The sequence below is a fragment of the Fringilla coelebs genome (assembly GCF_963513975.1).
Source record: "Fringilla coelebs genome assembly, chromosome: 6".
NCBI classification, from domain to species: Eukaryota; Metazoa; Chordata; class Aves; order Passeriformes; family Fringillidae; genus Fringilla; species Fringilla coelebs.
Genome location: NC_140034.1, coordinates 49775015 through 49800495, shown reverse-complemented (window position 1 = coordinate 49800495; position 25481 = coordinate 49775015). Strand labels below are relative to the sequence as shown.

The window sequence follows — 25481 nt, the reverse complement described above, 5'->3', positions numbered from 1 at the left end:
CACAAAAGAAACCAAACACTGCAAAAGCCAGATGCAAGCCTAACAAATTGCTTGTATACCTTAAATAAATCTATTTGCATGCAGTCCCTGGCAAATAGCATACAATCAAATGATTTGCACAGACAGCTCTGGGTTGTTTTTTTTTTTCCAGGTGAGCAAGGCATTTAACTCAGGTCAAATGCTTCAGAGACCTTTGAAAACTTGACCTATGTGTTTCATTTATAAACATATCAAATGAACAAGCAGACTTATTTAACCACTGGAATTTGGCTACAAAGCATTCTGCCAGATTCTCCTCAGTTTCATGCAACCTCCCTGAAGTCAATGGCTTGTTTGGCTGGAATTCAAGGAAGAATCTGGACCATTATCAATAACTGAAATCCTAATAAAGAAACTCAGAAAAAGCAATTTTACAAGTGAGGCACACTATGCAAGAGTAATTGTGAACAGGAACAATCCCACACCAAGAAAAAATGAATTATTCACTGTTTGTTACTTTTGTATTGGCCTCTATTGTCTGAATTAATAGATATAGTTTATAATTATATCTTGATTAACACTATTGTGTTCTAAATATAGAAGGTAAAGCAAGAAAATACCGTTTTTATTTGTTTCTCTCAGCCAATTATCTTTTCTTCTTGTCTGTGTGCTTCCCAAACATGAATAGAAACAGTTTGTGTCAGTGGTACATTTTTTTTTCCTGCTTTCATCCTTTTTTCTGGCACTGATTCTTAGTGAACTGCCTTCCCACAACCAAGATGCTAGTCTTTCACTGAAGGGGGGAGGGCTGTGGTCGTGCAGACACAGAGGAAGAATATGTGCTCAGGTTATCCTTAGTGAGAACAACGCCTTCTCTCTAAAATAAACAACTCCCAGTAACAGTCAGTGCAAAGAGCAGTTCCTCACAGGACCACACCTTCCTTTCTTATACTCAACTTTTTCTTTTCTCTGATGAACTCATTTATTTATTTTTACTGCATCACTTCATGTCTCTAACTCAGAGTCTCACTAATATGAGCAGAAATTCTGCACAAGATCAATTCAATAAAATTATTTAGAATCTAACGGAAATTGAGGAAAAAATATTTGACCTCCCAAAGACAATAAATTTTCAAATTTAGTTCTTTTAGATCCCAGAATGTTCTGCCAGTTACCTTGCTGGAAATTCAACCTTCACCATGAAAATGAACTCCATGATTGTGGATTCTACCACCTTAAACAATGAAAGGATTTATTTTAAAGTTTGCTTCCCCTACTTTGCTTTGTTTCCTCCATGCAGTCAGGTTTTCAAGCTCCAACATGCTAGATTGTTATTTGTTTGTGGATTTTTTTTTCCTTTCTGGGCTGATTTAAGGTACACAAATGCTGATAGGAGTTCATGGCAGACTATTGGGTTAATAGTGGCTTTATTGGCTCAGAGGTAACCAGCATGGAGACAGCAGCTAGGTCATGAGTATGGGAACCCAAAGGAAAGGATTCCAACTTCAGACCTGTTCCTACTCCAGCTATGTAACCCTGCACCTAGTTTTCTTCTTCTCTAAAACAATACTAATGCCTTTGTCAAGAGGTTTGAAGTGCAAACCACAACATAACAGCAACCATTTTTTGTCTTCCATGTTGGTTCTATTTTTAAAAAATTAAATGCAGCTGCAGTAGCAGAGATTCAGCTTCGCATCTTGCTGGAAGCCAATGGCAGTATGGATGAATATTGCAGATATTATGACAACTTAAGGACAGGTTACTCAGGAAATGGGCTGTGGAAACTGACTGAGGGACTGGTAACACATAAATCTGCTGAGCCTAATCAGATGATCTGTTTTATGCACCTAATAGGCTATTCCCCTGGAAAAGGTAGTTGGGAATTCTTCCAAATCTGAGTGAGAGTGCTTTGTAGGGAGATGAGAAAAGGATGAGAGGCAAGAACTCTACCCACTCACTCTGCAGAGAACATATATGCTAAGAAAATAGGAGGAACAACATAAATCCAGAAAAACAAACCTTTCTTTTTCAATAAATGAGATGTCATTAGAAAGCATTTTGTGCCATATAAAAGAATAAAGAACATTATTCTGCATTGTTAGAGATGCCACCTCTTTTAAATTTGATTCGCTAATAGCATTCAAGTAGTTTCTATTTAAAGACTAAGCAGCTATATTTTGCAATTAATAGACAATAATAATTCAACTAGCATTCAATGTTTTCCACACTATTAAGAGACAATATGGCTTTAAATAGATTGTGATTTCAAGACATCATTTTTAGGGGATTTTATTGCAGTCAATTTTGGCATGTTCCTGCAAAATTGTATGCTATGTTTCTGTCACTGATATTACTATGGGATTTCTTACCTGCCTAACATAGATGCATTGTCATAATTCTACCAGAAAAATCAGGAGAATCCAACCGATTTTTGGGTCCTGAAGGAGCCAATTATAACTTACTTATTAAAAAGAGCCAATCTTTCATCTACTTGTATAATAAAAAAAAATTTGAACTATCCTGAATTTCCCCAGTGGAAACTTAAATCCCTAAGCATCAATTTTCATCAAATAGAATATATATATATTTTTACATTAAAGAATTTTAAAGAAAAGAGTTATTAATATGATGAACATGACTCTTTGTTGCCACACCTTTGTAGTTGCAGTTTAACAAAATTATACAAATGAAGAGAAATAAATCTTAGGTACTTTGTGTACTCCTCAAACATGCCTTATGACCCCTTCTCACAGCACAAAAAAAAGCACATGTAAAATTTGTTGCTTAATCAATAACGCTGAATTTCTTCTCACCAGGAAAATGCATGGAAAAATTGATGGGTGGAGAAAAACACTTCACGTTTTCTACCTAGTACTTAATTGCCAAGAGAATTTCACTTTTCCTAGGATGCTGGCTCAAAAAATAATGAGAATACTGGAAATTACTGCCCACACATATACAACAAATTTTGCACTGATTTCAGTACGTCCCAAATTGTATCCAGACCTGCTCTTTCTCTGCACAAGTGGATTAATGGAAACCCTTTTTTTTTTAATTTTGAATCAAAGATTTAGAATAGCAATGGCACAATTACCACCCTTTATAATCTGAAGGCTATTTCTACACACAGTTTGTGCAACTGGGAAGAAGCAGTACCAAGTATTGGTAACTCTGCATTTCTTCCTCTGCTCAGAGATATATGGCTGATGTCAGTGAACTAATGTAACTAACCTGGTATTTTGTGATAACATCCCTGATACTGCCTATAACTTATTGTGACATACTCCATTTTTTTTGCACACTCATCAGTCATTTCTAAGATAAACATTAAAAACCAGGGTGAGTTGCCTGGAAAGAATGGCACCTTCTAGTCATGACAGCTATTTCTATTATTTTTTTCTGAAATTTCAAAAATCCTCAATCCCTTTCTTAAAATAGATGCAAACATTTAAAACTTGATCTAGTGAGATACCTTTAATTTCCCCAAGGAGATCACTTGTGTTTAATTTTTCCATCTTCTCCTTCCAGTCTTTAGAAAGTAGCTTTTCCATACAGGATGAATCTTTTAAAAAAGAAAAAAAAAAAGAAAATAATTATAAAACATATTCTGACAGGAACACAGGAGCCACCTACATTTTAAGACTGTTCTCCCAGTACCAGTTGAACCATAGCTTAGAAAGAAAAAGAACTTGCAGCCACACAGAGTTCTTATTTAACTGCATTTTAAATCCAAAGTAATTCCCCTGGGGTTAATGGAGTTACTATGGATTTAACAAGGGTCTAATTGAAAGAAAAACTTCGTTGAGGATTTATGCATGCTAACTGCCAATTTACATGCATAGATTGCCAATGTATATACGAATTCTGTCTTTTTCATTTGAGAATGATTGTACACTCGAAATTATACATGAAGATTTAGTAGCTTTTTTTGGAAATTTGGCACACAGTGACATCTGAAACCCATTTTTATACCCATGTCAATGCAAAAGTTATTCATATAATGTCTCCATGGAATTCATGAAAGCACTCTACATATTCGATGTTCACAGTATCAGAAATTTTCTCAGTAGGCTATAAACAACATGCAATGATTAGAAGATAGGATTTCATCATATCAACTTCAGAATGCATTTCAAGGCTTTGCCCCAGCCTGGGAGGCCTTCTGGAGGCAAAACTGTCACTGAAGTCATTACACTTTGGAGAAAGTAAAAGACTGGCCCTAGTAAGCTTCCTATGATCAGACCCTAATCCCACTACAAAATTTTATACTGAGCATAACAGACTCCAATAAATTCTAAAGAGTTTTTTTCAGTTCCTAAATTAAACTAATTGGCTCTGATGTCTAAATTATAGATGACCTTGCAGATACCTAGAAAAGGTGACTTTTAAGATAGAAATTCCTATGAAGGGAGCCTACAAGACTGCAAATTCTCCTGGAGGGAACCTACAGGAAAGATGGAAAGAGACTATTTACAAGAGAATGCAGTGACAGCTCAAAGGGGAATGGCTTCAAACTGAAAGAGAGTAGGTTTAGAGTAGATATTAGGAGAAAATTGTTTACTGTGAGGCTGGTGAGGCAGTGGCACAGATTGCCCAGAGAAGCTGTGCATGCCCCATCCGTGGCACTGTCCAAGGCCAGGTTGGACAGGGCTCTGAGCAACCTGGGATAGTGGAAGGCGTCCCTGCCCATAGCAGAGGGTTGGAATAAAATTATCCTTAAGATCCCTTCCAGCCCAGGCCATTCTATGATTCTGTTGATGTGATGTGGGTTTTTATGACTTTTAAGAAGCACAATTCAGATTTCTGAACAATTATCACGAAAACATGACAAATAACTCAACACTTATTTTTTCCTTCCATAGTTAGTAATAATAAAATCTCTATTAAACTTTGTGCGCTTGCTTTCACCAGTAGGCAGACTCACCAACATCTGTGCTAAACTCCTTGGAAACCCTTAGGTCCAGTTTGCAAAATATCAAAACCTACTTGTAACTCTGTTCTCAAAACAAATCTTAGCAAAGGGCCTTGGTTGTAAGACCAGCCATCACCCTGGGCAGTGCTGAGCACAGTGCTCCTTGGGAAACAGACACACACCCTCTCTTCCTAGAAACTCTCATAGCAAGGGGGCCCTTGTTTGAGAAGACCAATTTGCACAATGCTTTCCAAGTAGCTAATAATATTCCAACTTTTAATTATTTTAGTACCAGTCCTACTCCAGTCACGAATTAACAGTTAGTTGTACAAGAAGGCAGTATTCAGTCTTCCACTAAATTACTGGCTGATTAAGGTCAAATCACAGCTGAAATTCTCATTTCAGTAGTCCCAGCAGAAGCACTCACACATGTGAAAGCAAAAGCAAATTGCCCAGATTTAAGAATGGCAACACAGATCATATCATTGCAACGGGTAACAGTTTGTTCCACTTCAGATGATTCCAAAAATACTCAGAGGGAGGAGAGACATTCAAAGAGGTCACAAAAGGAGGAATTAAAGATTTAGGGAGAAGTCTAAGGAAGAAAATAGTCATATGGCCAATCATATTTTAGGGTACAAGTCATTTCAGCCTAAAAATTCATTAGTATAACTCATTTGACATAAACAAACAAACAAAAACCCCAAACAAAACACAAACGGATTGAAAGCAAACCAAACTGTAACTACCAAGAGATCAAAGATCAGGTTTTAATTGCAACACATTTTCACCATGCAAGCCTCCATGGAAAGACAACACAGCTCATAAATATTTTTGAAGTAATATTTCAGCAGAAAAGCTAATTTATTTACTAATTATATCTTTCTATGAAAGAGACAAAATTAAGGAGCTGTAAGTTGCAATAGGCAGTGTTAAAATACTAGTTATATAATAACAATTTACTTTTAACAATAACAGGCACTTATTACTTTTATGAGTTCTGGCCTGATAATAGGAGAATCAAGAAATAACCATCAATTATCAATAGAACATTATAATTTGTCCTTTTTTGTGATATCATGATTAGTTAAAAAGAGGTTTCTGTGTTTCTCCCCTGCCAAAATTTCAGACCCCTCATCCCTGAAAAAAAAAAGCTTTAGAATTTTATTTTTATGTTTGCTCTAAGTTATGTATTCTACTGCTTTTAACTAAAATATTTTCCTCAATTCACACACACAAAAAAAATTCATTAAAAAAGGGAAAAAAGAAAAGAAATAACTAGCATATTACTGAAATTTATAAAACAGTTTCCTCAAAAGCACTTGTTTTATTTTTTCTCTCACTGTTCCTAAGAACACCCATGCTTATCTGTAGCGTTCTGTATTATGTAAGGAAAAAAATGTACTTCTAAAGACAGACTGGGAAAGAGCTAGATTGGAAAACAGGTCTATTTGTGTGCCTTTTTGATATAATCACATTGCTAGTTAGAATTTTTCTCTACAAATGACTGCAAAATTCCTTAAGAAAGAGTTCTTTTAACACCCCTATCTCATTCAAATTCTGTGTTCTGATCTGACCACATAATTTATAGCTACTGCATTTTGCTATTGAGAGGATTACAAAAATGATTACACAATGAGCCTTTTAATAAACTTTTTTACACTATTGTAAAAAGTAGCGCTGTGAAAATCCTGTAAATTTTCAATTACCATATTTATTCTGCATAATTTTTCAATTTTAAAATAATGATATGGGGTTAAAGCCCTCTGGAGGTTCTCCACATTAGACCCAAAACTGAATATAAAGGCTTATACTTGAAAGGCGTGACTCCCTTCAAGTTCTGTATTCCGTGTTCACAAACACACATTTGGAAAAGGTTTGTGAATCAGAAAGGGATTTTTCTCCTTTCTGTACTGAAAAGTAATTTTTACAGCCATATAAAATCTACAGAGATATCTTCTGACATCAGTAAAATGTCTTCATCCATATTGATTCATTTTGTGATTTGATTCATTATAGAAACAAAACATCGACTTGGAATCCAGCACTGAGCAGTGAAGGAAGGAGCCCGAATTCACATCTGCACTGCATCACTCCCCCTGCACTGCTTCAGCACCATTCCAAAGCCTTGTGCATCCCGACATTTTCAAAATTCAGGGGTATTCTTGCTAAAGACAATTATAAAAGAAGCAATGAAAGAAATTAGCATTTATACATTTTTAGCTCTTCTCACTGACTTTATAAACCACAGTCAGGCTTATGCTGCACAGTAGCATATTTTCTACTGGCACATGTAAGATCAAACTCGTGAAGTTGCACTGGAGCAATTGATTCTATTAAAAAACACACAGCTTCTCTTCCTTTATATTCTTCCCTTGTGAACTAGGAAAAAATTTCCTTCAAGGACAGCAAACAGGTTAAGTATAATTATGACGACTAAATTAAATCTTTGAGTATTATTTAATATCATGGTTTGTTACATACTTAGTTAGCAATTTTAATTGTAAACTAAAGGAGTTTAAAGTACTGTGAGAATCTTGTTAGACATGACAGTTTTGCAAAGGTGAATGAGAAGAGGATGTTAAAAGATATATATAATCAGGGGGAAAAAAAAGCTGAGGGGAAAAAACCCTAGGTGTTAGATGAAAAGGACCTCTCCACAATGACAAAGCATCGATGAAAAGAATTAACATTTGTCCGTTGGGTAATCAATCAGTCATGGAATGGATGGAATCCAGCTCTTTGTTGCACGGCCCCTGATGAAGAGCCAGTGTGTTAGCTATCGCAGCCAAGCTCCCAAGTTCTTCTGACTGAATGAATGAAAGTCATCTTTTTTGAATCAGGGCTAGCTTTTGCCTCTTGTCTCATCCTTATTCTCCCCTTTTTTCAGTTCTGGGTTTTTTCCCTTCTAATTTCACTTTTACATTCTTCAACAAGTTCCTCACCCCAGCCATAGCTTACATGAACACTGTATGACCTGGCAGTGGCCTGCACCTATCCTCATTGATTTTGGGGGGTTGTTCCCTATTTTTTTTTTTCCTTTTAATTCACCAAAGTATCCTCCTATTACTTTCTTTGAAATACAGATTAAAAAAAAAAAAATACGTTCATGCCATGTGTGAGTTTTTGTTTTTTTATGGTAAAGTCATACATAAAAGAAAACCTAAATGTGAGAGTGCAGCAGCAAAACTTCAAAGCACTGACTGTCAGACATTATTATTTCAAATCAGCTTTGACTTTTTGAGACTTAATAAAACACTATAGTACAGACTGGCATATTTATAACACCTATACCAGTGATCAACTGAACTGTCTTATTCTTTCTACTGTGCAGTGCCTTGTTATTTCTTTCATAATAAGCTTCCTTGAAAACATGTTGTAACAATACTGCAAACAGATAATTATTAATGATATGAGTTCTAAAACATGACTTGTTTTGCATACAATTCTTTTTGAATCCACACATTACTTTGTGACAGAAGACAAAAGCACATTGATTTATTAATAATGATTGCAAATGCACAGCAAGTTCATAAACAATACGGAAATATAATTCAATCAAAGGTATAGGGGTATAGGTGACATATTTCTACGTGCATCTGAATTGTTACATCTCAAGGAAAGAGGCACTGGGAAAGACAAGGGAGAGGCTTTAGCAGAGAAATCAGGCATGCTGCAAGAGAAATTGCTTGAAAACATGATCAGATCCCCAGCAGGAGGAGGTGGATAAAGTTATTTTCTGCATTTTAGGAGAATGATACCACAGAACTAAAGGCAACTTTGTCTCTATTTCAGGACTAAGTATATATTTTATCCTATTATAATAATTTAGTGGATATTGTTAAACATAAAAATATTACATTTGAGCAGAGTTTGGGACTAAATATCAATTTGCCAGTTCCTTCATCTCTAGTGCTCTATATTCCCCAAGCTACTTTCATTACATTTTATTTGCCTTCAGCTCCATGGGAGAAAAGGTGTCCTTTGGACCAGCCTTTGTCAAATGAGTTCACATGCCTCATTCAAGTCTGTATAAGAAAAACAGCACAAGTGGAATTAGCCTGTCAGCATCTATGAAATATTTGTTTGAGAATAAGTATTGTGTGGGGTTTTTTCTTTGAAAGAATGTTAAATAAGATTATGAAGTCCTTGTGACAGACATTTGTGTGGTTACTAGGCCTATTGCACTTGATTCCTTCTGCAGAAGAGCTGCTTTTTCCCCAAAAACCAGCTAAGCTGCAAATTAACATTACAGTGACTACCATTTTTGGCCTGCTTCTTCTTGCACCTTTGCACATCTCAGCCCATGCTTCAAGTGCAAATGTGTTTTTTTCAAGTGGGTGAAGCTGAGGACATGACATCTAAAATAATAACAACACAATACATCACAGATCTAAAAGAGGAAGACTTGTTTCAATATTCTTCACAGAATACTAAATCCTCTTCTGAGTTGAAAAATCTAAATGAAATATTTCTGAATAACAGTCAAGCAGAATCTCTAGTCAGTCTTTGTTACTTACAATTAAACTAAAACTGCAGGTCCTTTGTTGCTATTATTAGATACAGTCATTAAAATGGTGAAATATTCAGAAAACTGAGTATGTTTTTTAAAAATCTGTGATGAGCTTTAATACACCTGTGTTGGGATCTTTAGTTAACAGATCCCTCTCTGCACACATGGTAACAGCTTGCTTATGTGTCTTTTGTCAGTTCACTGCCAATCAGATTTCCTTGAGGTAAAGGACCACCTAATATAGAATGAAATCATAAAAATATTTCCTAATTTTCATGCTTCATGTTATGTATTTTAAAATTGTATGCAAACTCTAACTTCAGTATCAAAGAGAAAAGCAAAAGGTTAATTTAATTCACTTTGAAAGAGCATAATTTTATAGTCTTCTAACAATTCAAAATTAAATTAAAGACTTCATGTTTTCATTCACTACTTGAAAAATAAAATGTAGTTTAACCATGACTCTAAAACTTAACTGCTGGATGGTATATCTATTCTGTTTTAATCCAATGATGTAACGTTTGTGTAACATTATTAAAACAGATTTTTTTTTTTGTTGCCATAGTTCCTTTTTTTCTTCTTTCAAACAAATTATTCTTTTCTGTCTCAATAAACTTTAAATAAAAGGACACATCAACAACACCAAAGTAATCAAAAATCAGCCTGAAGGCTTAACATCCATATTTGCAATATACTGCCACTGCCTCTTGCTCATAAGCAGCTTGGCTTCAATCTTGCTGTCAGTGGAGCAGCAGGTCAGGGGAATCTCATCTCATCCCTCTCAATTTCTGTGCCATTCTTGTACCATAATTAATTGCCATGGTCTAACAGAAAATTAAAATATAAGGCATTTTGACACGTTGTTAGCCAGTAAAGTGATCTCTTTGGCCAACTTCTCAAGAATTTCTCGATTTAAAAAGCTCTCCAAATTCAAGTTTTTGAGAAGCAAAAAATACAACCACATCACAAAAATGAGCAACATGACATTTAAAACAGGAAAAGATGCTAATTCCTTTTGCTTTTTTTATTGCAAACTACAAATAAAATGAAATCTTTCCTAAATTTTATATCTTGCTTGGGATGTTAAGGAGACAAATAATCCTGGCCAGTCACTTCCTCCTCTCCTCTTTCCTATCAAACTCTGTAAAAGTTAAAAAAAAAAAAAGAGAGAGAGAAAAAATTTAAAAAAAAAAAGAAAACAAACAAAACCCAACCAAAAAAAACCCCAAAACAAAACAAAAAAAAAAACCACCAACCAAAGAAAAGGTCAAAGAACACTTCCTAAATACAATTTTATGCAAAAGACAGTCAGCTCAGTGGACATTTTCTTGCAAGAGCAATGATGGAAATGCAACTGAGATCTGACTACCAAACATCATTTTGTTTAGGACAGATCTGCCAATTGCTGCACATTTTTTCATAGTGACAAGATTTCCACAATATGATAAAATTAGAACTGTAAGAGCTTGGAGAGGTCTCTTAACTTTTAATTAAAACTCTCCAAGATCACTAAAAATAATTAGGCATTAAAATGTTCTGGTTTTCCTCTGAATTCATTTGCACTACTTGAATGGTCTAGATCTTGCATGAAACAACAGACATTCTAAACAGAAACACTGGAATTTAGCAGGGGGTGATTTCCAGACCTGCTTTTTATGATGCAGCTAGTGGGAAAAACTGTAGAGTCTGAATTTTTACCAATTCTGCCTAAAATGGTTTGCTTCATCCGGAATTCTCTAGTGCAAAGAATTCTGCTCAGTGCAAAACTCCAGATAAAAAAGAAGTTGAATTTCATGGAAAGAACAGCCCAAGATACAGTCCTGACCTTTATTTTTATTTATTTATTAAAAAGCAGGACCTTTAACCTTGCAAATGTTTTTGTTCTCTTAAAATAACTCATACAATGCTATATGCCATACTATTTTTAGAAAAGCAACAAGAGAAAGCATGCTTTTCCCATACAGCAGGGCACTGATATAAACATCAACACAGATGCTCTGTGAGAGAGAGCTGGACTTCTCAAGCACTTGATCATTAAGGAATGCACCAACTGTTTTAGATAATCTCGTGCCAGCTCCAGTTCTGCTCCACACTCCCCTTTGGGAGTGGCAAATCTTGTCCTGCTCCTAATTTTTCATTTTACTCACTCCTCCATTCTTTTTTTTTTTCTTTTTCCCCTAGAACAGAGGGAAAAAGGCATTGTGTGCCAAGCAAGGCAAGACTAGAATCACTTCCCCAAACAGAGCAAAACTTTCAGACAATTAACCCTCCCCTCTTCTTTCAGATAAATTACTAAGTATAAAATGCAATCTGTTTCCTTTGTTTACTCAATATGAACAATTTGTAAATGACTCAAGGATGAAATTCAGAAAATGTTGTGCTAAATTAGAACCATTATAAACATGCTAATGACTGCTCAACTAAAACATGCAGGATCAGTGTGAAGAAATATATTTAGTTCCTGTGGAATACAGTTGTATTGCCTCAGAACTATTTGGTCACTTAATTGTATATGATTACTTCAGGAAAATGTTAATTTCATGAACACTGCACTAGACAATACACTCCGTATGTCAAAAGAAGCTTTCTCAAGTGTCAGTGTAATTGCTTGGATGCAATGTTTTGGCATATTAGTACAAGAGAAATATCTTTTAAGTCTATTAAAATTATATGTACATTTCATTCCTCCACTTAAAATCTCCAGTCCACGATAAGCTATATTTTACTGTTAGATTGGCTGTATTCACTGAAGTTATTCCCTTATTTGCATTACAATTATAGCATACAGCATATTACATGTATTCACCTATTCTCTAAGTATCTTCACCTCTATTTACTTTCCAAGGGAACATATAATATTGGCAAGAGAAATTCACTTTAGGCTTTAAACAACAGCAATCAGGGATGGACAGGAAAAGGAGAGCACAATGTGCTTGCAATCACTGGTAAAAAAACCATATAAACTGATATGAAAAAGGAGAATGATACTCTTATTTTCCTGTCTCTTGCTATGTGCATCCTAGCAAAGTAACGAAATTGATAGGATTTGCAATATTTGTTATTTTTTGAAAGGAGAAAGTCATGCCAATGGAAGCAGATCTCAATTTTCGTTATTTTCTTGGCGCCCATGTCCTCGCATCTTTCTTTTTTGAATAGCTCTAGATTTTCTCTCTTCCCCCCCATACAGTGGAAAAGAACAGACTGAGCCAATGTCTTAGCTAGAACTCATCAGCATAGCTCCATCACAGCCTACTTAGTCTTCAATAGAATTGAAATTTCTCCCAATATTTAGCCCAATTATTCTTTCTCATAAACTCATACCTCTGTACCTTGTTACAGCCTTTTTGTAACCCTAAACAATTCACTCTCATCTTTGGCATCCACTCTTCTCAAACACTTCTGAGTTGAAGAGACATTCTTCTCCTTATTATTCAAATAAATGTTAAGAGTGTAACATCTAAATGTTTCTTTGTTAAACTGCTCTGGAAAAAAATTAGGTACCGTATGCTTTTTGGACATGGGGCATCTCTCCTTTAAAAATTAATTTCCCTAGCAGCTCAAGAAGTTGCAGATGGAATGCCAGCCTGTGTTCAGCTATGTACTAAACCCAGACACTCTGCTAAGGACAGGGGGCAGGTTTTCTTTTCTCTTAACATTGCACAACTCTTCTTGCACCAAGCTGAAGCAAGCAGAGGGTCCCATCTCAACACAAGAAATTCTCTGGTAGCACAAACAGACATTTATGTTCTTGCTCCTCCTCCTAACAAGTGCAACGCCAACTAAGTGTTGTATCTTTTAACAGGGTAGAAGTTCTATAAAATTAATGTGAAAATATTAGGCAAAGTTTTGAGGACTAAAAAACATCTTAAACAAAAGGTAGTTCATAAAAAAGCAAAAGTGCGAAGGCTCCTTCACACCAGGTTAGTTTCAGAGTACTGAGGGAATGGGAGTGAGGGGACTTCCTGAAAAGCAAGGAAAATCAGTTTCTATTAAACTGATTAATGTTCCTTGCAAAATTTGTGACACCAGATGACTTATGAACAAAATCCGAATGATTCAAAAGACCTCTATTTTGTTCCCCCAAATCATGTTCTACTCATTACCCTAATAATGCAGTAATAAACATCTGTTTAATTATTTGAAGGCTTCTTAATATTGCGCATAAAAATCTTAACTCAGCTCGTACATAAAATATTCTGAAATTAAAACAATTGTATAACAAAAAGAATTTTTCATGAGAAATCCTGAAGCATTTTTGTATGCAAAAGTATAATACAAAGAAAGCACAATAATATGCTCTTGATTTGAAATTACTTCAAACAGGGATGCAGAGGAATGAAAACAATAGCTAGAATCTCCTCTCTATTTACCATTTCTGAAGGTCTCTATGGCACATGATGCAGCCTTTTCCAGGACACTAAAATACACTGACAGAGTCAGTTCTCTAGCCCCTTTTTTACTACTAAAATTTTGACTTAAACAAATTATCATATCCTATATAAGCATAAATAGAGATCAAGAAAGAATTTCCTGAGCTAATGCCAACAAAGCTTTAAAAGGCTTACAAATCTCACAAGCACCAGTTCCTGACGTAGACTTAAAGAACCATTTAAGTTGGAAAAGACCTCTAAGATCTCTAAGATCACGGAGTTCAAGCATTAACCTAGTACTGCCATGGATATATATTTCTAGAATAATAGCTGTGAAAATATTTTAGAAAAGAAGGCACTAATATCTTCAAGGATAATATTCTTGCATTTTCATTTCCCTATACACATAGAGGAGAAAATTAACCATCATTTTTATTCCTATAAAAGAACATTATTAATTTTTTTAAGTCAAGTAATGAAAAGATATGGAAATCTCAGAATTAACGTTCCCCAGGAAATCCTAATTCAGCCCCTGTGTACATTATGATATATTCTTTAAATACTTTTTTAAATGTACACAATTTTTGTATGCTATTCTTGCTATATTCTGCATATGGGATAATCCCAGATGAAAGCAGAAAGTGAAACTGCAGAGCAAATGAGGCTGCTGCCCATGCAGTCATTGGCTATGTGTCATTGCAAAAGTTCAAAGAAACCAAATGAATGAGGGAGAGAACTGCAAAAGGAGAAATGATGGGTCGCAGTTGCATTTTCTGGGAGCTCAATTTAAAAAAACTTGGGGCTTTATTTGAGGAACTGCTGAACACTCACAGCTGCAGCTGTGTCAATGTAAAGTAAATGTAAAGATTGAGGCTATAATATATATAACTATATATAAACTGCTGCACAAAGTTAGGTCCCCTGGAAAAGAATCAGGGCCTAAGCACCTCAAGCTGAATAACCAAGAAATCAATGACATTTTGAAGTTGTATTCTTGGTCTCACACCTGTGAAGTTGGCATCCTGATTACATTTTCTTCCTCTTAACAAAGATTTTGAGAAGATAATTTGTTTGTAGTACATTTACTGGGTATTCTAGGGGAAAAAAAAACCCACAAAAACAAAAAACCAACACTCTAACCAATTAATAGACACTAAAACTTCAGGTTGACATAAGAACATAAGTTATTGGATAGTTTTGCATTCATGGAGGATCATCCTGTTAGTGAACTGGATTAATTAGAATTCCTCTTCAGGAAAAAACATTGCTTATTCATATAATAAAATTATACTTATCTACATGGAAACAAAAATTGGTTTCATTTTAATATGTTTTAAGTTCTGGTGGGCAGCAGAAGAATGCTTTCACCAATTATGCAGACATAGTGCAAAATTAAAGATGTGAAAACTGTTTAAACCTGTGGTTATATACACAGACTTTTATAAATTAGATTTAGTAGCCAGATTTGGAAACAACACCAATTTGAAGCATTTACTGATCACTCTAAATTAAAGGCAGAGTGAACGTGAAATAGTTCCAGCACACTGGACTTCAGCAAATAAAAGCACTAATGATAATAAAGTAGTGCATGTTGCACCCTGTCCTGGTGCAGCAAAAGAGAAAAACCCCCTTTTGCTCTCCCAGCAGAGCAAATCTTGGCACCCCCATGTATAAGCTGACAGATTTCTATAAGGTCCCCTCTTTGTGTAGAGCAAGCATTGTCACACTTCTCTGCACTAATTGACACAGTTCCACAGCAGAAAATAATTTTTGCCCCCAAAGATGGAGCAAAAAATTAAACATCATAAACATCTTCCCAAAATTCATAGCATAGTAATACAATAAATATCAGAGTGGAGAAAATTTGTGAACATCTGAGAGATTTAATACTTAATACTCAGCTACACAAAAGGCAAAAACTTATTCAGTGCAATTAAATCTTCACAGCTACATAGAAGGGAAACTGCAGTTAAGTTTACCCTACCTATATCAAGCTATTTTTAGTTTCTATTGTGCTGCATAACATTCTTTTTTTCCTAGAATCCTCCTCACTACAAACAAGAACCAGTCCATGGAGCTCAGTTATGCCACAACATTTACTAAAAGTTACATTGAAGGTAAAAAAAGATAATTTACACAATTTCTGTATTAAACATTTTGTTGATTTAATCCAGACTCTAGAGTTACAAGGAGTTTAAATTTATGAGGTGAATTTTAGCTGCATAACTCCCCAGAAAATTTAAGCATGCATGAAATTCTACACAGCTATTTTGAAATTGTAGATTAATGTTGGTTTATTATATGCTCTTTACCCAAATGCAAAAGAATCTAACACAGACCTTAGTTGTTTAGATATTTTGTTGGGTTCTCATCATATTTAGGACCAGTAGAAAATTCCATGTTATCAGAACAAAAGATTATTCAGTTATAAGTTCTGGTTCATGATCTTAGGTGTATTTATTCAAAAAAAACAGGACAGGCAGGAAATATCCTTCTTTGAATGCTAATGATATAGTATGTTGAAAAATCATTATATTCACAGAATCTTCAGAGCAGGAAGGGACCCACAAGGATCATGGAGTCCAGCTCCTGGCCCTGCACAGGACACCCCAGGAGTCACACCCTGTGCCTGGGAGCATTGTCCAGACACTTCTTGAGCTCTGTCAGGCTGGTGCTGTGAGCACTGCCCTGGGGAGCTGTTCCAGTGCCCAAACACCCTCAGAACCTTTTCCTGATACCCAACCTGAACCTCCCCTGACACAGCTTCAGACCATTCCCTTGGCCCCTGTCACTGGTCACCACAGAGAAGAGATCAGTGCCTGCTCCTCCTCTTGCCTTCATGAGGAAGCTGCAGACTGTGATGAGGTCTAATATTGCCTTATTAATTTAAATGTGTTACCAAATTCAATGCATGAGTAACAGGCAAGATTTGATTCCTTTTGCATTCAATAATCACAGACTAATGCACTTGTGCTCTAGGAATAACAAAATTCACAACAGCAACCATGTATTTCTTAATTGTAATAATAATCCTTACACTGTACTTATAATATACTTCCTTTTAAAGCATCTTCAGCAAGGGCACTGCACGATTCTCAAGTTTTTTATGTACCTGGATGAATGGATGGATGGACTTCATACAGAAAAAAGAAGTCATGTGGTCACAACTATTTGAATGTGCAATGCCAAGGCCTGTTACTATCAAGCCAAAGGCAGAAGTTTGCTGCCAGGTTCTCCACGTGGTAAAAGTTTGGTCCACCTAATTTGTGTTTACAGACATTAAATCCAGCTCAATCTCTTACTCTCTGGTTCCATTTTCACTGTCTTTACTCCCCATGAAAATGATCTCACTGTGGCTTTTATCTTGATGTTACTCACAAAATTTACTGTATTTAGACAACTGCACAGTCTTTTTTGTCAACTAAACACTTCTCTAATCTCCAGGCTGCCAACCTGCCTGAACTCTCCTCCTGCATTTGCCCTCACACTATTAATATAATCATGAGCACTAGGAAGGCAGAATCTCAAACATTGCAAGTTACACGTCTCTGGTTCCTTAAGCTTTTTTTAAACACTTATTTATGGGCAAGGTATAATTTACACCACCTTATGTATGGCTGGGCAGGTGGCACACTGTGACTGCTGCTCCTTATATCAATATCTAACGTCAATGTCTGCAGTGCCCACTTTTACACACCAATCAGATTTTCACCTGTTCTCTCTTATTATAAGATTTGACTTAGAGCTCTCTGTGGCAAGGACTGTTGTTTGGTTTTACTACTGCCAATGTACTTCCTCAGAGAAGCCCCTGGAAAAAATTATAGTGAAACATCTTAATTGTTTCTACTAAACTCAGGGACTCTTCAGAGCTCAGTGGTCTAAGCTGCATGAGAAAAACTCAGGCTTTTTGGTTCTTTTTTCTTTTCAGAGCTATATATGTTATATAACTTACTATCTGGAGGGAACAACTGCTCAGCCTAAGCCAGAGGTCAATGAACACCAAACCTTGGCCTGCACAAAGACATAAAGGATTTATGCACAGGCATAGCTTTTCCCAAGGCAAAGTGGATACTGAGGTCACAGAGCTGCTGGCACAGTCCATGAACGCTGAAAGTCACACAGATATTTAATTTTTTTTAATTCTATTGTCATATTTCTCCAGTTTCTTGAAAAACTCAAAAATTCTTCAATTCTAGGTATGTGCCAAAATCTTGTATTTAGGAATAACAATTCGTTTCTGTGAACGATCCCATATCCAGATATTCTCTGGAATTGTCCAAAAGCCTTTTAGCTGACAGGAAGTAAACAGTTTCCTTCTTCAGCAAAATGTAACTCCCTAATGGGTTTATTAGCCTATAAACCATGGTGTAAATGTGAACTTTGACACAAAGACAATAACATCTCCTTTCCACTGTCAACTCTTAACTGGACCTCCTCAGTATCTAAGACTACTGGAAATTAGCCCTAGAACATATGTTAAAGAATTTAAATTGCCACATTCTGTTACTTTTCTGCAGTTATTTACAAAATTAGTATTAAATTTACTCATTTGTTTTCATTACTTATTTTTCCTCTTTTTACACTAGCGAAATAATTTCAAAATATGGATACTGACAGAGATGCAGGCCCTAATAGTGGTACCTTATGTTTTATTAAAGAGCTGATCAAAGAATAAGAACAAATATTGCCAACAAAAGTACTGGAAAACCAGAATGATTGTTTGCTGTAATGGCATGTATTAATCACCATATTGGATCAGGCTGCTCAACAACTCCTTTATAACATTGGCAGCTTTTGCAAAGACTAGATTAAAACTTTTAATACTGTGAGAATGTTTCACCTGTACTCAAAACTGCTTTATTTCCTTTGAAAAATCTTCCACAACTTTATACCATGAACAAGAAGGACTAGTAGTAGAGCAAAAGGGTCAGTAAAGTTTGGCCAAAGAGAAAACCACAAAAAATCCTTTGAAACCACTAATTTTGCACCCAAAAAGATACGTTTTCTACCTGGACAGATACACACATTCTTATCTTTGCTCAATTCTTTATTTTTCAAACACTGCTTTTACAGCCTCCTGTTCCTTGCTGAGCACATGGAGTCACAGAATCACAGAATGTTAAGGGACTGGAATGACCCTTAGAGATCATCTAGTCCCAGCTCCCCTGCCACAGGCAGGGACATCTCCCACTGGACCAGGCTGCTCAAGGCCTTATCCAACCTGACTTTGAACACTGCCAGGACTGGAGCACCCACACCCAACCTGTTCCAGTGACTGACCACCCTCACAGTAAAGAATATTTTCCTAATATCTAATCTACATTCCCCTCTTTAAGTTTGTACCCATTCCCATTGTCCTATCACTACTGTTCCTGAAAAAGTGTCCTGCCTCCCTGTAACTCCTTCAGACTGGAAGGTTGCCATGAGGCCTCCACCAAACCTTCTCTTCTCCAGACTGAACAGTCCCAACTTTCTCAGCCTGACTTCACAGGAGAGGTGCTCCATTTCTCTTTCCATCTTCATGACTCTCCTCTGGACTTTGTCCAACAGCTCCATGCCTTCTTATCCTGGGGACACCAGAGCACTATGCAGTATTCCAGCTGGGGGTCATCCTAATCTTAAAGCTCAATTCCTCTTGATTTGCTGGTGCCCTGGTTTCAATTCACAGTATCACCAGCAAAGTTACCCATAAGATCTGCCCGAATTAGGCAATTCATATCAACTACTAGATGTAGTACATATATCAGAAAAGGACACTGAGCAAACCAGCGCCAATTAGATTCTGTAACAATTTTCCAGGGCCAAGGAGCCAAGTGCAAGGTCCTATACTTGACCTTCTCTATGTCTTGTTGCTCAGAGGCTGTGACTTTGACAGCACCATATTGCAAAAAAAATCTGGATCAAATCTGGCAAAGAAAGGGATCATTTATAAGTCCTCTGTGGGTACATTCTGTCTTTGGTGTGTGGCTGAAACTCCCATTGACACTAACATGAGCTACACAGTCCTACTGATGGGTGAATTATACCCTTAAGAGAAAAGTGGGTTTTGCTCGATGGATTTGCTTTGATGAACTTGTTGGCTACTGCACAGCCATGTGTATATATTTAAGTATTTCTCTGTGTGTATGCATTTGTACATCTCTGCAGTGATGATGTCAGTTCGACTAAAAACGCAGATAAAGCATTTCTCCAGCCAAAATGGGCCAAAGCTAATTTTCCCCATATAAACTTTGGGTTGGCCCTTATTTATCAAAACCAGAAAAAGTTTGACAGAAAAGGGGATCCAAGTTGGTTATCCCAACCAAAAAAATAGAAGTTAGGGCCTTTCTTAAGACTCACTTTATAGGAACCGTATGCACAACTTTCACTTTCTAGAAAGTGGTTTTCTCTTGAACACACATCAGAACCATTCATCATCACATAATTGCAAGTTGTCAGTCAGAGCCGCACCCTTCACGCAGTGGCAGGCCGCCAGCACATCTGTCAGAAGCACTCACGAGCTTCCGTGTATTATTGTAATCCCCTACAAAAGGAACAAACCCATTCATCCTGTCCACATTTTCCAAATCAGATGACAACTGTAAACCCTGAGCCTGGAAAAATAATAGCACTTACCCTAAAAATGCCATACTTGGCAGGTGACCGCAAGTTAAATACCAGTGAGCAAATTTAAAATAATTCTAATCTCCACATCTAAGACAAAAGTTGTAGGGAACTGGGTTCTTCATGAAAGAGGAAAGCTGGATTCTGTGCATACAACAAAATGGTCTCTAATAGTGAAACAGGCTGTGGGGTTAAATCATTGTACCCAGTCTGCAAACACTCACTTATTGCACTCTGGACTTTATCAGGAGAACTCTAACCTCCTTCTTAAATGTCTCCATTCTCTTGTTTGGTTTCTTCTGTTTTCTTTCCCCTTTGCCTAGAATCATCTAGTCTTTATGCTAACACATACTCTTTTCTCTACCTCTTGGAAGATGCTTTCTGCTCAGACAGGCTCCACAGGTAACACCTCGGGGACAGTCTGGATTTGGTGAATGTGAGGACATGGGCCAATGAGTACAAAGCAGGCAAGATTCTCTTCTCAGAAATGATGTTAAAGACTTTCATGGAGAATTAAACAGCTTTCAGTGAATTAAATACTGTTTTGCATAGGGCTTCAAAAGCTTATTTGCAGAGTAAATGCATATGAGAGCCACAAATACTTTGGAGAATGGAGTAATAAGTTTTATCTCGGTACCTTCACTGACTCTTTTGCATATTCTCTCTGGAGAAGTCTGACAGCAGTGCTCACCAGCACAGAATGAAACACATGCCATTCCCTCTGAGACAACAGTACAGACACATCAGCCCAGCAAGACCTTCAGAGTAGCTTTGCCTCAGCCAGTGAGGCTGCAGACAGAGTCTAACACTTCCCTCTAACCAGCCAGATCTTTATACATGCTCAGATGCAGAAGTGAAGCTACAAGACTTCTCTGAGCCTACTTCCAATTCTTTACTCCAGGAACTTTAAAGGAGCAGGAGCAGAGAGCCAGCGTGCACCATCAGCCACAGTGACAGGGCTGGTGAATGCCTGGGCCCTGCAATTGGGCAGAATGCATAGTAGATATACAGATATATATATATATTTATATAGATAGATAGATATATAAACAAGCATTTCTGAAACTATTAGAAAGATATATGATGACTGACCTGCTACAAAGAGAAAGAATTACTCCATAATGACACAGCCAAGAGTAAATGATACCATCTCAGCGCACAAAGGGAGATAAATATTGTAACAAATCAGCTCTCAGCTGTGCTGCACACCTATATTCACACAGCCTTGTTGTTCAAGCTAGTGTTAAGGAAAATACAGCAATTCTCCAACTATCTCCAAAATACCCCTCTGTACTGTAGAACTGCCATGCAGGAGCTGCTCTGCTGGATGGTCACACAGACTGGTTTAGCTGGTTTACCCCATTAGACTGAAGTTGGAATACAGGAATAAAGGAGTTGATCCTTTATTGATCACACTCCTGCAAAACATATTGGTTTCAATAACACTGGTGGGTGAATAAAAATCAACCCTTCAATTCTTTCATGACTCAGTTTCTCAGATAGAAAGATGATCTTTTTATCTCATAAAACTACTGAAGAATTTAATTCTCTTGCAAAATGATAACATAAGCAGTTTTACCACAATAATATCTTTTTCAATTACACTATCTTATCTTTTACATATTTTCAAAGTTTACTTCACATTTTTCCAGAATGATGGCATATTCAGTAATTCTTATTTTTTGTCCTGAATGAAGACCAAATTTCACTAACTGAAAGAAATCAATTTTGGACCTGAGGCATCATGAGGTAATATCTGCTGTAAACAGGATAAGTCAAGATAAATGAATGCTTTCACATTATAAATATATATGTGATATAAACACACACAAATATAAGTACAACATATGGTCAACTAGAAATAAATAAAACTGAAAACACTTTACAACAGCATGGCAAGTATCCAAACTAAATTTCAGGTAGCAGATGGCATGAATAGGATACATGTGAGAAACAGGCAATTTCAATTATCTTTGAATAGTTCATAAACAGGAAAAATTTGGCAAAGCACAATAAAAAAAAATTTACTTGAAAAATAACATTGCGTAATAGAGATAACTGAATTGAAAACACAACAATGCAAAGTTGTTAAGCTCATTCTAACCATAATTTCATAATGAGTATTAAATGATTACATGTGACAGAAAAGAGCTGCCCCAAATACTCATGAAAAATGTTATGATTAATTATTCCATTTGGGGTTCAGAATTTCCTTTCAGTTATAATTATCACCCAAAAACAGCCGAAAGGTCTTGCTCATCAAGTCCCTTCCTAGCTTTTGTGCAATTTGCAGATTAAAATAAAAAAAAAAGAGTAAAATCTGGATCTCAAAATTTCTTCAAACAGTTATTCAAACAAACTTTGATTGGGTTTACTCATCAGAATTTAAATTTGCCCACATGTCATTAAAAAATTGCATTATTTTAAGCCAGACAGTGAAAAAGATGAAAAAAATTATATTTAGAAACCAAGTAAGAATCTGAGGGCACAAAAGTGCTTGCTCTCTCTTTAACTTATTTTTTTGAGAAATCAAGAGAGTCAAGTGGATCTTTGAAATACCAAAAATTTGATAAGCAGGACAGAGGTTAATTTCCTAAATATTTCAGTGAGGTACTTATAAATGCTGTGAATAGTCAGCCAGGCAAGTCACCTAGGAATGAATTCACCAGGTATTCTACTTTTGCCTTCATACCCCCCTCCCTCATCCTCCTTTCCACATAAGAAATGTGTCATACAGAAAGATCTATGAGCTCAAATCCCTGAAGTTATTCAGATATCTAAATGTGATTTAAGCGCCTAATTGCCATTTGTGTAATTGGGAGTTGGATAGCTAAACAATAGTTTGGGTGTCTGTATTCCACTGAGATATAAGCTTTTCTGTTAATGAAAGTCCCAGCATTATCTCTAAGAAAAAAAAATAGAAGAGTCTTCAACCATTCCATTCTTAATTTCAAGACAAAACAACTAAAAGGGGGAAAAGATTCTGCCTACATAAATATAGGCAATAAAAAAGTGTAATTTTCACCTAAATATATATATATATTTTTATTTATCAGGTTAGCTGTCAACAGACAAGGTAAATACCTTCAAAAAACCAGGAAAAAAAGGAAAAGTTCATTGAACCACTGCAATTCCAGAAACATTTAGCAAGAACTGGAGAAGCTGTGATCCAATTCAAATTATACGTATTTCCCTTTTTCATGCTAATAAAGAGAATTTGATTCCTGTTAAAAGGGAAGGTTTTTCAGAAGGCTTTATCAATAGCACCTTCAGGCTGGCATTATAGAGGCACAGCAAAATCAACAAATGCTTCTGAGCATCTCAATAACCAAGGTCTGGGTCTTTGGAAGAATGACGAGTCTGCTGTTTCATAACTGTCATTTGAAAAATGGAAAAATAATGTTTAATGACAGCTGGGTTTTACTGCCCAGATGAATTGGAATATGCAGAACCTCAGTATTTTATGTACATTGAATGCTTATGTAACTTATTTATACATCTGTGGGCTTACAGCTAGAAACAGATATGTACACAATTGCAGCATTTAAAAAATGGACAGCAGTTTTGGGAATGTGCTTGAATCAAAGCGCATCTCATTTTCAAAGCTGGTGGGCCCAGTAGTTTTGGAAGCTGAAGTTTTAAGTGCTGAGCATACCTCAAAAATCAGCCCCACTGTGTTACAAGCTGGGCATCCAAAGTCAGTAACCACAACAGATCACTGGGCCACTGGAAAGCATGGTGAGCGTGTACACCACTACACAACTCTGAGCTGAATATCACTCCCAACAGAAAAAGGGATGTTATATAATACCTCTCAGACAAAGCAATACAGGAGTCACCAGCTGCAAATATGTTTTGAGAATTCACAGCCTCCCTGGGAGGAGTTAGCTGCTTCTATTGGAGACCGTAACCCTTTTTCACCGTACCGCTGACAGCCCTACCGTGGCTCCTTCTACACAACTCACAAAACCTATGCTGTACCTCCTACCTTGGAAGCCTGGAACACACCAGAAGCTAATAAGAAGTTGTCAGAAGTGTCAGTAGTCACTCCATAGATTAGGAGCCCCAGTCATTCAGGGATCTCATGGGCTCATGAGTCCTGTCCTCAAGTGCAGGTAACCATACAATAATCAGCAGCAAAGTCTGCAGAGCTCACCAAGCTCCATGTGGCTATTCACTTCAAAATGAACATGGTTCTGCCTTCAGAGAGGTTATAAGCACAGGGGTTCAGCAGACACTCATTTTTCTTTCCCTTTTCTTGCCCACTGACTAACAGTCCTGCAAAACAACAGCTACAACTCTGGTCTTTTCCATGGCCAGAGCACAGGAGATTGCCTGGCTTCATAAAAGAAATATCCTGCAATGAGATATTCCTCACTCTCTCTGTAATAAAAAAATAATAAAAATTACCAAACTTTCTAAAATTTAGAAGTGCATCAGAAAATTTAAACTTAATTCTTAATACAAATTAAATGAATCCTAGCGGCCCAGCTATCAGTTTCAAACCAGTAAATCAGTGTGCTTAATGTCAGCAACCAATAAAGCAGAAACATATGCTCTGCTTCACTAATGGCATAAAGAACATTCCCTGATTGCCTTCTGGCTGGAGCCAAATATTTGTTGGCTAAAACAAGATTTATTTTAGAAACATTAATTTTCTATAGCATTCAAACTGATTCATTTTCCACTAAAATCTGTGAGATTACTTTTAGTTTTCAAAGACTTCCATAATGGCTGCTACACAAGACCTATCAAATGATATTTCTTGGCCCATAACAGTCATCTATAGTTTCTCCTGGCTAAGAAACCTTCCCACAGTATATTATAGCACAATATGTGAGCTACTGTGTTTGAAGTTACAGCTAATTTTATCAAGCCATTGGTGCTCTCTACAGCTGGTAAGTGGTGCTTTCCTTTGAAACAAACAGATCAGTGTTTTCTTTGATTTTGTGTTCCCTTTGTTTGAAAAAAATACTAGATGCTAAGGTAACAAAATATCAAATATTTAATATATAACTGTTGAAATATACACACACAAACTGTATATCACATCAAACAGGATACTAGAACTATGTGACAGCTGCTGAGCTTCCATTTTTCTCAT

The 25481-nt window shown here is 36.4% G+C and overlaps 1 protein-coding gene across 1 annotated transcript in view; it reads right to left on the bottom strand.

The window, feature by feature from the left end:
* SOX6 (SRY-box transcription factor 6) overlaps positions 1 to 25481 on the bottom strand; it is a 259381-nt gene that overhangs the window by 166248 nt on the left and 67652 nt on the right. The window contains exon 4 of the mRNA XM_084207918.1: positions 3452 to 3541. Within this exon, the coding sequence (XP_084064044.1) occupies positions 3452 to 3541 (90 nt within the window). The remainder of the gene's footprint in view (positions 1 to 3451; positions 3542 to 25481) is intronic.